The sequence below is a fragment of the Monodelphis domestica genome, chromosome 5 (genome assembly GCF_027887165.1).
Source record: "Monodelphis domestica isolate mMonDom1 chromosome 5, mMonDom1.pri, whole genome shotgun sequence".
NCBI lineage: Eukaryota > Metazoa > Chordata > Mammalia > Didelphimorphia > Didelphidae > Monodelphis > Monodelphis domestica.
The window spans coordinates 219,799,201-219,813,145 of record NC_077231.1 but is presented as its reverse complement, the minus strand read 5'-3'; the positions used below and the strand labels follow the sequence as shown (position 1 = coordinate 219,813,145).

General features: G+C 36.9%; 1 protein-coding gene across 3 annotated transcripts in view; it reads left to right on the top strand.

Moving 5' to 3' along the window:
- The window catches only part of TPK1 (thiamin pyrophosphokinase 1), a 437,448-nt gene extending 426,430 nt beyond the window's left edge, over window positions 1–11,018 (top strand). For all 3 annotated transcript variants that reach the window (XM_016426210.2, XM_056799835.1, XM_007504513.3), the window contains exon 9: window positions 9,120–11,018. In XM_016426210.2, coding sequence (XP_016281696.1) covers window positions 9,120–9,250 — 131 coding nt within the window. In that variant the 3' untranslated portion in view covers window positions 9,251–11,018. The remainder of the gene's footprint in view (window positions 1–9,119) is intronic.
- Window positions 11,019–13,945: the final 2,927 nt, after the last annotated feature.

The window sequence follows — 13,945 nt, the reverse complement described above, 5'->3', positions numbered from 1 at the left end:
TGACACCCACAAGGTCAGAATTAAAGGATGGAGTAAGACCTTCTGGGCTTCAACTGATAGAAAGAAGGCAGGAGTGGTAATCATGATATCTGATAAAGCCAATGCAAAAATAGACCTGATCAAAAGGGATAGGGAAGGTAATTATATTTTGTTAAAAGGGACTATAGACAATGAGGAAATATCATTAATCAATATGTATGCACCAAATAATATAGCACCCAAATTTCTAATGGAGAAACTAGGAGAATTGAAGGAAGAAATAGACAATAAAACCATACTAGTGGGAGACTTAAACCAACCATTATCAAATTTAGATAAATCAAATCAAAAAATAAATAAGAAAGAGGTAAAAGAAGTGAATGAAATCTTAGAAAAATTAGAATTAATAGACATATGGAGAAAAATAAATAGGGATAAAGAGGAATACACCTTCTTCTCAGCACCACATGGCACATTCACAAAAATTGACCATACATTAGGTCACAGAAACATAGCACACAAATGCAGAAAAGCAGAAATAATGAATGCAGCCTTCTCAGATCACAAGGCAATAAAAATAATGATTAGTAATGGTACATGGAAAACCAAATCTAAAACCAATTGGAAATTAAACAATATGATACTCCAAAACCTTTTAGTTAAAGAAGAAATCATAGAAACAATTAATAATTTCATCGAGGAAAATGACAATGGCGAAACATCCTTTCAAACCTTTTGGGATGCAGCCAAAGCAGTAATCAGAGGTAAATTCATATCCCTGAATGCTTATATTAACAAACAAGGGAGAGCAGAGATCAATCAATTGGAAATGCAAATGAAAAAACTGGAAAGCGATCAAATTAAAAACCCCCAGCAGAAAACCAAATTAGAAATCCTAAAAATTAAGGGAGAAATTAATAAAATCGAAAGTGATAGAACTATTGATTTAATAAATGAGACAAGAAGCTGGTACTTTGAAAAAACAAACAAAATAGACAAGGTACTGGTCAATCTAATTAAAAAAAGGAAGGAAGAAAAGCAAATTCACAGCATTAAAGATGAAAAGGGGGACAGCACCTCTGATGAAGAGGAAATTAAGGCAATCATTAGAAATTACTTTGCCCAATTATATGGCAATAAATACACCAATTTAGGAGAAATGGATGAATATATACAAAAATACAAACTGCCTAGACTAACAGAAGAGGAAATAGAATTCCTAAATAATCCCATATCAGAAATTGAAATCCAACAAGCCATCAAAGAACTTCCTAAGAAAAAATCCCCAGGGCCTGATGGATTCACCTGTGAATTCTATCAAACATTCAGAGAACAGTTAATCCCAATACTACGCAAACTATTTGACATAATAAGCAAAGAGGGAGTTCTACCAAACTCCTTTTACGACACAAACATGGTACTGATTCCAAAACCAGGCAGGTCAAAAACAGAGAAAGAAAACTATAGGCCAATCTCCCTAATGAATATAGATGCAAAAATCTTAAATAGGATACTAGCAAAAAGACTCCAGCAAGTGATCAGAAGGATCATTCACCATGATCAAGTAGGATTCATACCAGGGATGCAGGGCTGGTTCAACATTAGGAAAACCATCCACATAATTGACCACATCAACAAGCAAACTAGCAAGAACCACATGATTATCTCAATAGATGCAGAAAAAGCCTTTGATAAAATACAACACCCATTCCTATTAAAAACACTAGAAAGCATAGGAATAGAAGGGTCATTCCTAAAAATAATAAACAGTATATATCTAAAACCAACAGCTAATATCATCTGCAATGGGGATAAACTAGATGCATTCCCAATAAGATCAGGAGTGAAACAAGGATGCCCATTATCACCTCTACTATTTGACATTGTACTAGAAACACTAGCAGTAGCAATTAGAGAAGATAAAGGAATTGAAGGCATCAAAATAGGCAAGGAGGAGACCAAGTTATCACTCTTTGCGGATGACATGATGGTCTACTTAAAGAATCCTAGAGATTCAACCAAAAAGCTAATTGAAATAATCAACAACTTTAGCAAAGTTGCAGGATACAAAATAAACCCACATAAATCATCAGCTTTTCTATATATCTCCAACACAGCTCAGCAGCAAGAACTAGAAAGAGAAATCCCATTCAAAATCACCTTAGACAAAATAAAATACCTAGGAATCTATCTCCCAAGACAAACACAGGAACTATATGAACACAACTACAAAACACTCGCCACACAACTAAAACTAGACTTGAACAAATGGAAAAACATTAACTGCTCATGGATAGGACGAGCCAATATAATAAAAATGACCATCCTACCCAAACTTATTTATCTATTTAGTGCCATACCCATTGAACTACCAAAATACTTCTTCACTGATTTAGAAAAAACTATAACAAAGTTCATTTGGAAGAACAAAAGATCAAGGATATCCAGGGAAATAATGAAAAAAAACACACATGATGGGGGCCTTGCAGTCCCTGACCTAAAACTATATTACAAAGCAGCAGTCATCAAAACAATTTGGTACTGGCTAAGAAACAGAAAGGAAGATCAGTGGAATAGACTGGGGGAAAGCGACCTCAGCAAGACAGTATACGATAAACCCAAAGATCCCAGCTTTTGGGACAAAAATCCACTATTCGATAAAAACTGCTGGGAAAATTGGAAGACAGTGTGGGAGAGACTAGGAATAGATCAACACCTCACACCCTACACCAAGATAAATTCAAAATGGGTGAGTGACTTAAACATAAAGAAGGAAACCATAAGTAAATTGGGTAAACATAGAATAGTATACATGTCAGACCTTTGGGAGGGGAAAGGCTTTAAAACCAAGCAAGATATAGAAAGAATCACAAAATGTAAAATAAACAATTTTGACTACATCAAACTAAAAAGCTTTTGTACAAACAAAGCCAATATAACTAAAATCAGAAGGGAAACAACAAATTGGGAAAAAATCTTCATAGAAACCTCTGACAAAGGTTTAATTACTCATATTTATAATGAGCTAAATCAATTGTACAAAAAATCAAGCCATTCTCCAATTGATAAATGGGCAAGGGAAATGGATAGGCAGTTCTCAGATAAAGAAATCAAAACTATTAACAAGCACATGAAGAAGTGTTCTACATCTCTTATAATCAGAGAGATGCAAATCAAAACAACTCTGAGGTATCACCTCACACCTAGCAGATTGGCTAACATGACAGCTATGGAAAGTAATGAATGCTGGAGGGGATGTGGCAAAATAGGGACATTAATTCATTGCTGGTGGAGCTGTGAAATGATCCAACCATTCTGGAGGGCAATTTGGAACTATGCCCAAAGAGCGACAAAAGAATATCTACCCTTTGACCCAGCCATAGCACTGCTGGGTCTGTACCCCAAAGAGATAATGGACACAAAGACTTGTACAAAAATATTCATACCTGCGCTCTTTGTGGTGGCCCAAAACTGGAAAACGAGGGGATGCCCATCAATTGGGGAATGGCTGAACAAACTGTGGTATATGTTGGTGATGGAATACTATTGTGCTAAAAGGAATAATAAAGTGGAGAAGTTCCATGGAGACTGGAACAACCTCCAGGAAGTGATGCAGAGCGAGAGGAGCAGAACCAGGAGAACATTGTACACAGAGACTAATACACTGTGGTATAATCGAACGTAATGGACTTCTCCATTAGTGGCGGTGTAATGTCCCTGAACAACTTGTAGGGATCCAGGAGAAAAAAACACCATTCATAAGCAAAGGATAAACTATGGGAGTGGAAACACCGAGAAAAAGCAACTGCCTGAATACAGAGGTTGAGGGGACATGACAGAGGATAGACTCTAAATGAACACTCTAATGCAAATACTATCAACAAAGCAATGGGTTCAAATCAAGAAAACATCTAATGCCCAGTGGACTTATGCGTTGGCTATGGGGGGTGGGGGAGGGGGGAGGAAAAGAAAATTATCTATGTCTTTAACGAATAATGCTTGGAAATGATCAAATAAAATATATTTAAAAAAAAAAAGAAAAGAAAAAAAAAAGAAATAGGTTCTTTTGCTGTGCAATTATTTTCAGATGTATACCACTCTAAATTACTCCATTTGGGATTTTCTTGGAAGAGATACTGGTGTGGCTGACTACTTCCTTCTCCAGATCATTTTATAGATGAAGAACTAAAGCAAACCAGAATAAGTGATCACACCAAGGTCATTGGAACTCAGAAAGATGAGTCTTACTGATTCCAAGCCCAGTTCTCTATCCACTGCACCAGCTGGCTGCCAAAACTAGTTGTAACACCTTGTAATCTGTACCCATAAGCCAAACAACTAGAACTGGACAGTGGGAATCAACTAGTTAATTATTAAGACATTTAAATATAGAAAGGTTTCTAGTACTTCTGAATAAGTGGCAGTGGCCTTACAGATGACTGATATTGAAGATGTGAGAATAATAAACATCTCAGAGTTGGCAGGGACCACAAAAGTCATCTAGACTAAACTTTGCCAGAAGCATGAAAATCCTCTGCAGTCTTTGACAAATGATCTGGCTGTGACTGCAAACCTCCAATGATGGGTAATTCATGCTCATTTTCTTTCTTTCTTTCTTTTTGAACAAATTATGTCACCATGAAGCTTTTCTTCATTTGTGGCTGAAATTTGCCTTGCTGTGATTTATATTCGGTAGTCCTGGTTCTGTCCACTGGGACCAATGAAACTTAAGTCTTAGCCTTTCACATGCTATCAAATATTCGAAGATTGTGATCCTGTTTCTCCTAAGTTTTCTTTTCTTTTTTTTTAACCCTTACTCTTTGTCTTAGTAACAATTCTAAGACAGAAGGGCGTGAGTTAGACAAACAGGGTTAAGTGACATGCCCTGAGTCACACAGCTCATAAATGTCCAAATCTGAACCCAAGTCTGACGACTTATCCACTGTGCCACCACCTACCTCTACATTTTCTCTTCTCTAGGAGAACCATCCTCCCTGGTTCCTTAAAGCAATCTTTCTAAGGCATAGATTTTGAATTTTGAATTTCCACTATATCTTTGTTAAGTCCCTTTAGGAATACTTCAGTTTGTCCTTTCTAAAGCATGGCACGCAAAACACAAAGTGGACATACCGGTAACATCTCCCAGATATCAGAAATGCTTCAGTTTACCAGCTAAACATATCCAGGTTTACACTTCAGAGCTGGAACCAAATAGATTACTGAATCTAATCTCTTTGCAGATAGGGAAACTGAGGGTAAAACTTAGACCATGCAGACAGTATATAGTAGATCTAGGCTTTCTAATACCAGGATCCAGTGCTCTTGCCAGACCCATAGATTCATAGGCATTTAACTAGCCAATAAGAGAATTAATGGGTGCTACTTAGATATTTAAAAAATTAAAAGATGAAGAGACTTCTGTTTCAAAAACTGAAATTTACAAGTCAAAGAGGTTCTTTTAATTTTCAAATTAGTGAACTGAAATCTCAGAGCAATGATAGAAAGTTGGAGAGGGATGAAGAATGTTCACAATTTTTAGCACCACTGATATTATTTATGTTATACACCTAGGGAAAACATAAAGGCTTGCTTCAGGAGGGGACTTGCAGTTTTTCATTTTCCTCCCCTCCTAGAAGAAGCACTAAAATGGAAAAAGAAAAGAGTAGCCTGGGATAGGACTTTAATACTCCCTTCTCTCTTACCACTTCCCCATTTAAAATTCTAAATCCCACAAGAGTGTGGAAATAATAATTCAGGAACCAAAAAAGGAAAAACACAATAATGTTACTGATTGTAGTGGAAAGATGACTGGAAATGGAAGCCGGTGGACTCTTGAGCAAGCTAAGCCTTCTGAACCTCAGTTTACATATCTGTCAAAGGGCGATAAGAATATCTGTTATTATACTTACCTCTCTGGTCTATTGTGACAATTAGATTAGATGTATTTGTGAAGTGCTTTTCATACTCTAAAGAGCTATTTATATATGCCCCAAGTCCCTTTTTCTATACACAAACAAACTATAAATGTCAAGTTTCATTGTCCCTTCTGCCCAAGATTTTGATGGTAGAGGTAATTCTGCTATGAACCAGTTTTATGACTTTGGAGAAATTGGTTTAACCTCACACAGAATGTCCTACTTGGAAGGGTCCTTATAGGAGACATAGTCCGACCCTCTGCCTGGCCAAAAACTTGCTCTCTCAGCTAGTATCCATCTAGCTTTTGCTCGACCACCTCTGCTGAGTTTGACCCGTACTCTTGTAGGCAGCCCTTTTGTCTTTGGAGCATTCTTATTGTTAGGAAGTTTGAGCCAAAGTAATAGTGGCTTCTATAGCACCTTCAGTTTTACAAAGAACTTTACATATATTATAATTTGATCCTCACAACAACCTTATAAAATGGGAATCACAATAGCCCCCACCTGATAAGTGAGCAAAATATGGCAGAGAGAGGGTACTCCCTGACTTGCCTAGAGTCACAAAGCTAGTAATTGTCCAAAATAGATTTTAATTCAGATCCTTCCTGACTCCGAATGCATCGGGCACACAAATCTCAACCACCATGTCACCTAGCAAAATCTTCATGGCATTCATTACTCTCTTTTGACCTCTGGACTGGAGCAGAACAAGTCTAATCTCTCTGTCACATGACAGTCCCTCAAATATTTGAAGAAAATTGCCACGTGACTCCCTTCCTTCCATGTCTTTTCTTCTCCAAAATATATCTCTCTCTTCTTTCAAATGACTTTCACACGGCATGATCCCAAGATCCTTTACCATCCTGAATGGCTTCCTGTGAGCATCCCAACTTATTGTCTTCTAGATGTGATACCCAAGCCTGAACATTATAATCCAGAAGTATTCTGAGCTGGGGAACGTTAGCCCCCAAGTCCTGGATGTTTCATCCCCTCCTTATGCAGCCCAATATGATATTCGCTTTGGGGGGCATATTGCCTTGGGGAATGGAATAAGTCAAAGGTAACTGACCTAAAAACACCTTGAGCTTTGCCTCCTTCATTTCATCAATTGATCAACTGAGCTAACCATCTATATAAAACTAAAGCTGCCAAATCTGATATAACACTATTTTTTATACTTAATCATCCATCAGAATTGGCACAGGTTTGAGAAGAGTATCATCAGCATTTCCATTGTGTGCAGTACTGTATTCACCCACAAAATCCCACGATATAGCAAAAACGCTGTGATACAGAATTAGATTTGTTTTTAAACCCTCAATACAGTGAAGCTGGGATAAATGAACCGTGATATAGCAAGGGACGACCATATACACATCAAGACGCAATCTCTACAACACTGGTAAACATGTTCAAGAGGGAACTTGGCATCCTTCTCTTCAAGCTCCCTCTCTTGTTTACTCCTCTTCTACCATCTTTCCTCCAGCTCAAGTTCACAACTTTGAAACCTCCCAGATAGTAAAAAGAGAAGGTGGATGTAAGAGATAGGTTAGGCAAGATCAGCAGGACCCAAGTTCAAATCCAGTCTCAGATACTTACTAGCTGGGTAACCTCTGGAAAAGTCGCTTAACCTGTGTTTCGATTTCCTTATCTATAAAATGGGAGTAGTAATGGCACCTCCCAGATTTATTGTGAGATCAAATTGAGTTATATATATATATATATGTGTGTGTGTGTGTGTGTGTGTGTGTGTGTGTGGTTTGTAAACTCTAAAGCACAATATAAATGCTAATTGTTATTGTTGTCAGCCTCTACAAGTTCAATTCAATTCAATAAACTTATTAAGCACCTAATATGAGCCAAGACTATGCTAATGGCTAGGGATCTTGGGGGTGAGGGAAAGGGAAAATTCAAAGACAACTCCAAGTTAATGAGCTTTAATGACTAGGAATTTCAATCATGAAGAATATTGAAGAAATAATTTGTCTAGGTGCAAGCTGTTCCAAATCGGGGGTTCTTAATGTTGTCTGTGAATTTCCTCTTTTTTCCCCATAGTATTTTGATAAGCTGTATTTCAGTATAATCAGTTTCCTTTGTAAACCTATGCATTTTATTTTATGTACTTAAACACATTTTTCTGACTATCAGAAGTTTTCATGACACAGAAAAGGTTAAGAATCCTTGATCTAAATAAGAATCTCATTGATGTGATTTTGATTAATAACTATATGAAACCAAAAAATCCCCCATGGTGTCATTCACTTGAGTATTATAGCTGACAATTCGTTCCTGCTTAATATAGCTTCATTTTTAAAGTATTTATAAAAAGCTACTGAGGTTGGCTATCATCAGAGTCTCTAATTGAGAGACAGATGGCAACAAATAAATAGACTTGGTATCAAGACAGACTTGGGTTCAGAGCACACCACTAACATTTATTGGTTCTGTGACCCTCAACAAGTTGGTGTCCTCCATCCCTGCTCTTCTGCCTCCTGGCTCCATGCCTGCTGCCCTTCCTCTCTTCTGCCTCTTAGAATAACTATCTCCACTTAAGTGGAAGCTCAGATGCTGAATGCACATCTATATAAGTCATTTCCTGATTCCCACTAGTAATTCCCCCCAATCAAACCAAATCAAATTGTATGTATTTGCATATATCTCTGTATATATCTAGTTAGGTGGTACAATGGATAGAGTATGAGACCTGAAGTCAGACTCATCTTCCCAAGTTCAAATATGGCCTCAGACATTTATTAACTGTGTGACCCTGAGCAAGTCATTCAACCCTGTTTGCCTTAGTTGCTCGTCTATAAGCTTGGAGGAGGACATGGCAAACCCCTTCAGTATCTTTGCCAAGAAAATTCCAAATAGGGTCCCAAAGAGTCAGACCTTATCAAGAAAACTACCAAACAGACAACTGAAATATTTATATACTCATCTGTATTGATGTTCTTTTGCTAAAGTTGGATATGGGCTCCTGGGGAGCAGAAACTATTTTCATTTTGTCATAGAAAGTGCTTAATAAATATTTACTGAATTTCCTTAACCTTTCTGAGACTCAGTTTCCTCATCTGAAAAATCAGGATGATTCTTATAGTGCTTTCCTCATTGGGTTTTAATAAGGGAAAACATGGTTAAATGAGATAATGTAAGTAAAAATGCTGTATAACTATTAGCTGTTATAATTATGCTTTAAGTTCTTTTTCTGTTGTTCTTTACTCACAGCCAATGATGTCCTCATGTTTGGAACGCTAGTCAGCACTTCAAATACCTATGATGGCTCTGGAGTTGTGACTGTGGAAACAGATCATCCCCTCATCTGGACCATGGGCATCAAAAACGAACCCAGAGAATGACACTCCAAACTCCATCCCTGCCTTCTCTAATTTGCTTATGACAAAAAGAAAAAAAAAACACAGATGAAATACATCTGGATCAGGCCAGTAATATAAGCCATGAAGGGAAAGAGTGACTAGTTGTTTTTTGTTTTGTTTTGTTTTTTAATCATTGTTTTCTTGCCATTTAGGCTATAACATTTTAAAGGAGAAATTCTAATTTTTAAAGAAAAAGGAAATGAATGGCTAGTTTCAGGTAAAGTCAATTAGTTTAAAAAAAAAACATAAATTTGGACAAGTCCTCCTGTAAATTCAGATCTGAATATTGACAGTAGAGTTCAACAAATGATGCTACTTATCTTCCCAATAATGTCCCCCCACCCCCCTTTAAAGTCCTAATAGGTTTCTCACGAAATTGTCAGGTCCTATCCCCAAGCTTCCACCAAAGTACATTTCTGTTGTCTGCTGCCCACTTATCTCATTGGACTAAGCTGCAAAGTCTTAAGATCAAAACTTCCTGATTTACCTCTATGCTTCTGGCAAAAACTTATTATTTTATTGTCCTCAAATCACTGATAAGTGCTATAGCCCTCATTGTTATCCAAAGAGACTGGGCAAAATTCAATCACCTAAAGTATTAAATCAGAATGGGCACCTAGAGGGTACATTGGATAGAGTGCCAGTCACGAAGACTCATCTTCCTGGGTTCAATTATGGACTCAGATATTGACTAGCTCTGTGACCTTGGGCAAGCCATTTAACTGCATTTGCCTCAGTTTCCTCATCTGTAAAATGAGGGGAGGAAGGAAATGCAGTATTTTTGCCAAGAAAAACCCAAATGGAGTCAATCACAAAAAGTCAGATATGACTGGAAAAAAAAAAACTGAAAATTAAACAGAATTAATCCTCTGAGTCTTTGGCAAGAAGATAAGAGTATTTAACCAAAGAGAAATTTTCATACCAGGGGACCCTGTTTGATCATTCCTTGCTCAAATCCAGTTTTTTAACTTATGGATAGCCATTATTATTACCCCATTAGGGTTTCTGCCCCAAAGATTCCCAAAATACAAGTAGTGGCTATTTTAACAAACTCTGCATAGAAAAAAAATTCATATAGGGGGTGAACTTCTTATTGCCTTCCTGACTAAGAAACAGGAACTAAGTTCAACAGTCAAGGCTTATATATATATATATATATATAAGCAAATGTTCAGGCTATGATCATGTCATCCCTGACACCCACCTCAGATCACAAACCTCAGGTATTGAAACATTTCTTCTGTAAAGAGATTTTACTTATTATTTCCTCATCATCCACAACTATGACTATAGTGCTTACTAAGCTGAGCATTGACACACAAACAACTTTAGGGACATCTATCCAGGTGACTCAGGGGGTGGAGAGCCAGACCTCGAGACAAGAAATCCTGGGTTCAAATCTGGCCTCAGATACTTACTAACTGTGCCAGTCATTTAATCCCAAATGCCTGTGCTGCTCTTCTTGGAATCTACATCCATTCTAAGATCTGAGTTAAGGATTTATAAAACAACAAGTGCAATTTTAGGAAAAGCTGCTCAATTCATTTTGAGGTATGGATGATGTATAATCTCTTAATTCTCTAAGAAAAGGGACCATCGGCATTCTGCCGCAGATGCTACAACTTGGCTCTTCTTTCACTTCTGAATGGATGATGGGAAGAGTCAGGACTGCCAACTGGGGAATCTGATAAGAGCCATGTGAACTACCAAGCAATTCTCTGCTCAAAATCAATAAAGATGATTCTCAGTGCATGGTTTTTACGTGTTGTTATTTACTGCTGAATGGTAATGGTGGAATCTCAATGCCACATAGAAATATTTATTCACAAATATTCACTTTGTTTAAATGAATATCCCACACTCCAGTTCTACCTAGAGATTGTTTTTAGATTATCTCCACTTAAAAATCTCACTGGGGCGGATCTCACTCCAAGAATGGTTCTATAAAATAGAACTACTTTTCTACTCTGAAGGGTGCCTTCATCAAAACTGCTTCACTCGTCTAGTTACAATGAAAAGCTCATTTTGACAAATACTTTGTTTTAAGAGTTTCTTTTGTTGTTGTTGTTGTTTTGGGTTTTTTGTTTTGTTTTCCTTTGCTTCCAGAAAGGAGAGGCAGTTTTAGAGATCTTTTGATCTCTTTGCCTTTTTTCACCCAACTTCTACTACCAAAATTCCAAGCAAATAGACATGGAGTGAAGGGAGGGGGAATGCAACAGTATTGATTTTACCTTCTGAATGGCCAGTCTTTGCAAATGCAAAAGCAGTGGTCTTACTATGCTCCCAGTCATTAGACGACAAGAAATCCTGCTCCAGTTTTGGAAATTAGGAAAAGAGGAGTTGCTGAGTGCTGAGCCCAAAAAGTGTCACCAAAGAAAGAGAATTGTGGAGTGTAATCATCCAAAAAAAAAAGTTTTTATCTGGTTCAACTCAGAAGGGAAGCAGGAGAGTTCAATAGTGAAAGCAAGGGTATTACTGTATGGGAACTGGCAGATAAAATAAAGCCAAAGGCACAGCTTCTAACAAAGAATTTTTAGAAGACAAAGGAGATTGCCTCCTATTTTCCCATGCTTTCTAGAGTGTGAAACTTTAGAGTCCAAGGATCTCTGAATCCTGATCCTAAAAGTATTTATTATCTATGTTATCTTGGGCAATTTCATTTCACATCTCTAGGCTTCAGTTTCCACCTCCGTAAAATAAAGGAGGTTGAACTAGATGATCTCAAAGATCTCTTCCAAATTAACCTATGAAGATTTGTAGTATCACATGTGAGGGGTAAAGATTGTTAAAGATAAGAATAATGACTACAGCAATGAGTGCTAGCTAAGACTAAGGACAGAAAAAATATTATTTTTGAACTGACTCCATAATTATTATTGAGTTATAAACTGAGAATAGCTAACTTTGAAAAATTGTGTATAAATCAAGAATTTTAAATATCTGCTGTGTCCTAAGAGGAGAACTGAGCTATGTATGAATAAAATTTACTTTACGTCACATATATCTATGCATATATTTTGAGTCCCTTTCCCCCCCATATTTCCAGATTCCCAGCTAAGTAAAAAAATGATTAAGGTTGCCAGAGAGGTGAGATTCCATTATTAGAACTAACAAACCAAAGATTATACAAGTCTGATTCATAAAATTGTGCATGTGAAAAGAAAGAACATATTTGAGTAAGGTAGCACTTTATTTGTATCAGATGAGTTCCAAGAAATGATGTTTGGGCTTTTTCTTGGGTCTACAGTAAAAATTTGCTCTGGCTCCTCAATATGATGGATTTTTAGTGGTTGTTACCTCATATTTGCTTCCTGAGCAGATGGTAAAAGATATCTATCACAGGATGATTGTTTTGTGTTCAAGTCCTTTGTACCAGGCACTACTAAGCACTGCCTAAATGTTATTTCATTTGACCCTCAAAATTGCTCTTCTATTATCTCCATTTTATAGTTGCAGAAACAGATGGAGAGTTTAAGTGACTTCTGCAGAATCACTCAGCCAGTATATGTTTGAATTCACATTTTAATTTGGGTCCTGACTCCTCGTGCACAGTACTACCTAGAACATAAATTGTAAATTGTAGACCAATAATTAAAAAAACTGATTTCCCAGGACACCTGCACAAGCATTAATTGCACAGAAAGTTCTCCAACAAAGCAGCTAAAAATTTCCTATCCTTTTTTAAAAATTTCTTAAAGAATAAGTCCTCCTTTCAAGACATGAAAGAGTAATGTGTCTCTGAGTTGTATGAACAGTGAGCAAGGAGTAGAGACGGCTTAGCGGTGGAAAGGCTAACAAACAAGAACTGTACCTAGTGGGAAGTTCCTGAGGAAAATATAACTGGGACCTGCTTGAAGATCCCTCAGAGTCAGAAAAAAAAAAAAGTTTAGAGTACTTTAGGGAGACAAAGTAAAGGTAGGGATGTGCCTCAGCTCTCCCAAATTCCCTACCAAATGACTTTACAATAATGTCTCAAAATGAATTCTGGAGTGGCAGAACCAACAGAAAGATGAAGTAAAACAATATTCCAGCCCAAAAGTATTTTAGGAGATTTGCAGGAAAGGCGTGTCTCACTGGAGTGAGAATGGAACACAATTCAGCACTCCCAGGAATATTATTGCCAGATTCCAGAGCTTCTATGTTGAGAAGCTACTGCAAACAGCCAGAAAAAAATAATTCAAATGTTGTGGAGTCAGTTAGGATAACTCAAGATTTGGCAGCTTTCTTGTTAAAGGAGTGAGGGGCTTGTAATATGATATCCTAGAAGGTAAAAGATAGAGGATTATAACCAAGATTAACCTATGCAGCAAAAACTGAGTATAATCCTTCAGAGAAAAAAAAAATGAATGTATAATGACATAGGGGGCTTTCATGCACTCCTGATGAAAAAACTAAAGCTGAATAGAAAATATGAAACTCAAGAAAAACATAAGAAGACAAACAGGAAAGAGAAAGCATAAGAGATCCATTAATATTAAACTGTTTCCATTCCTACATGCAAAGATGATACTTGTAAGAAATTAATTATTGTTAGGATAGTTAGAAAGAGTGTCTATAAACAGAACATATATATGTGGGTTAACTATGATGGGATGATACAAAAAGATAAAATTAAGGGATTTTTTAAAAAGGCTACAGTAAGAGAAGAGAGTAAGCAGCAGCATGGAGAAAATTATG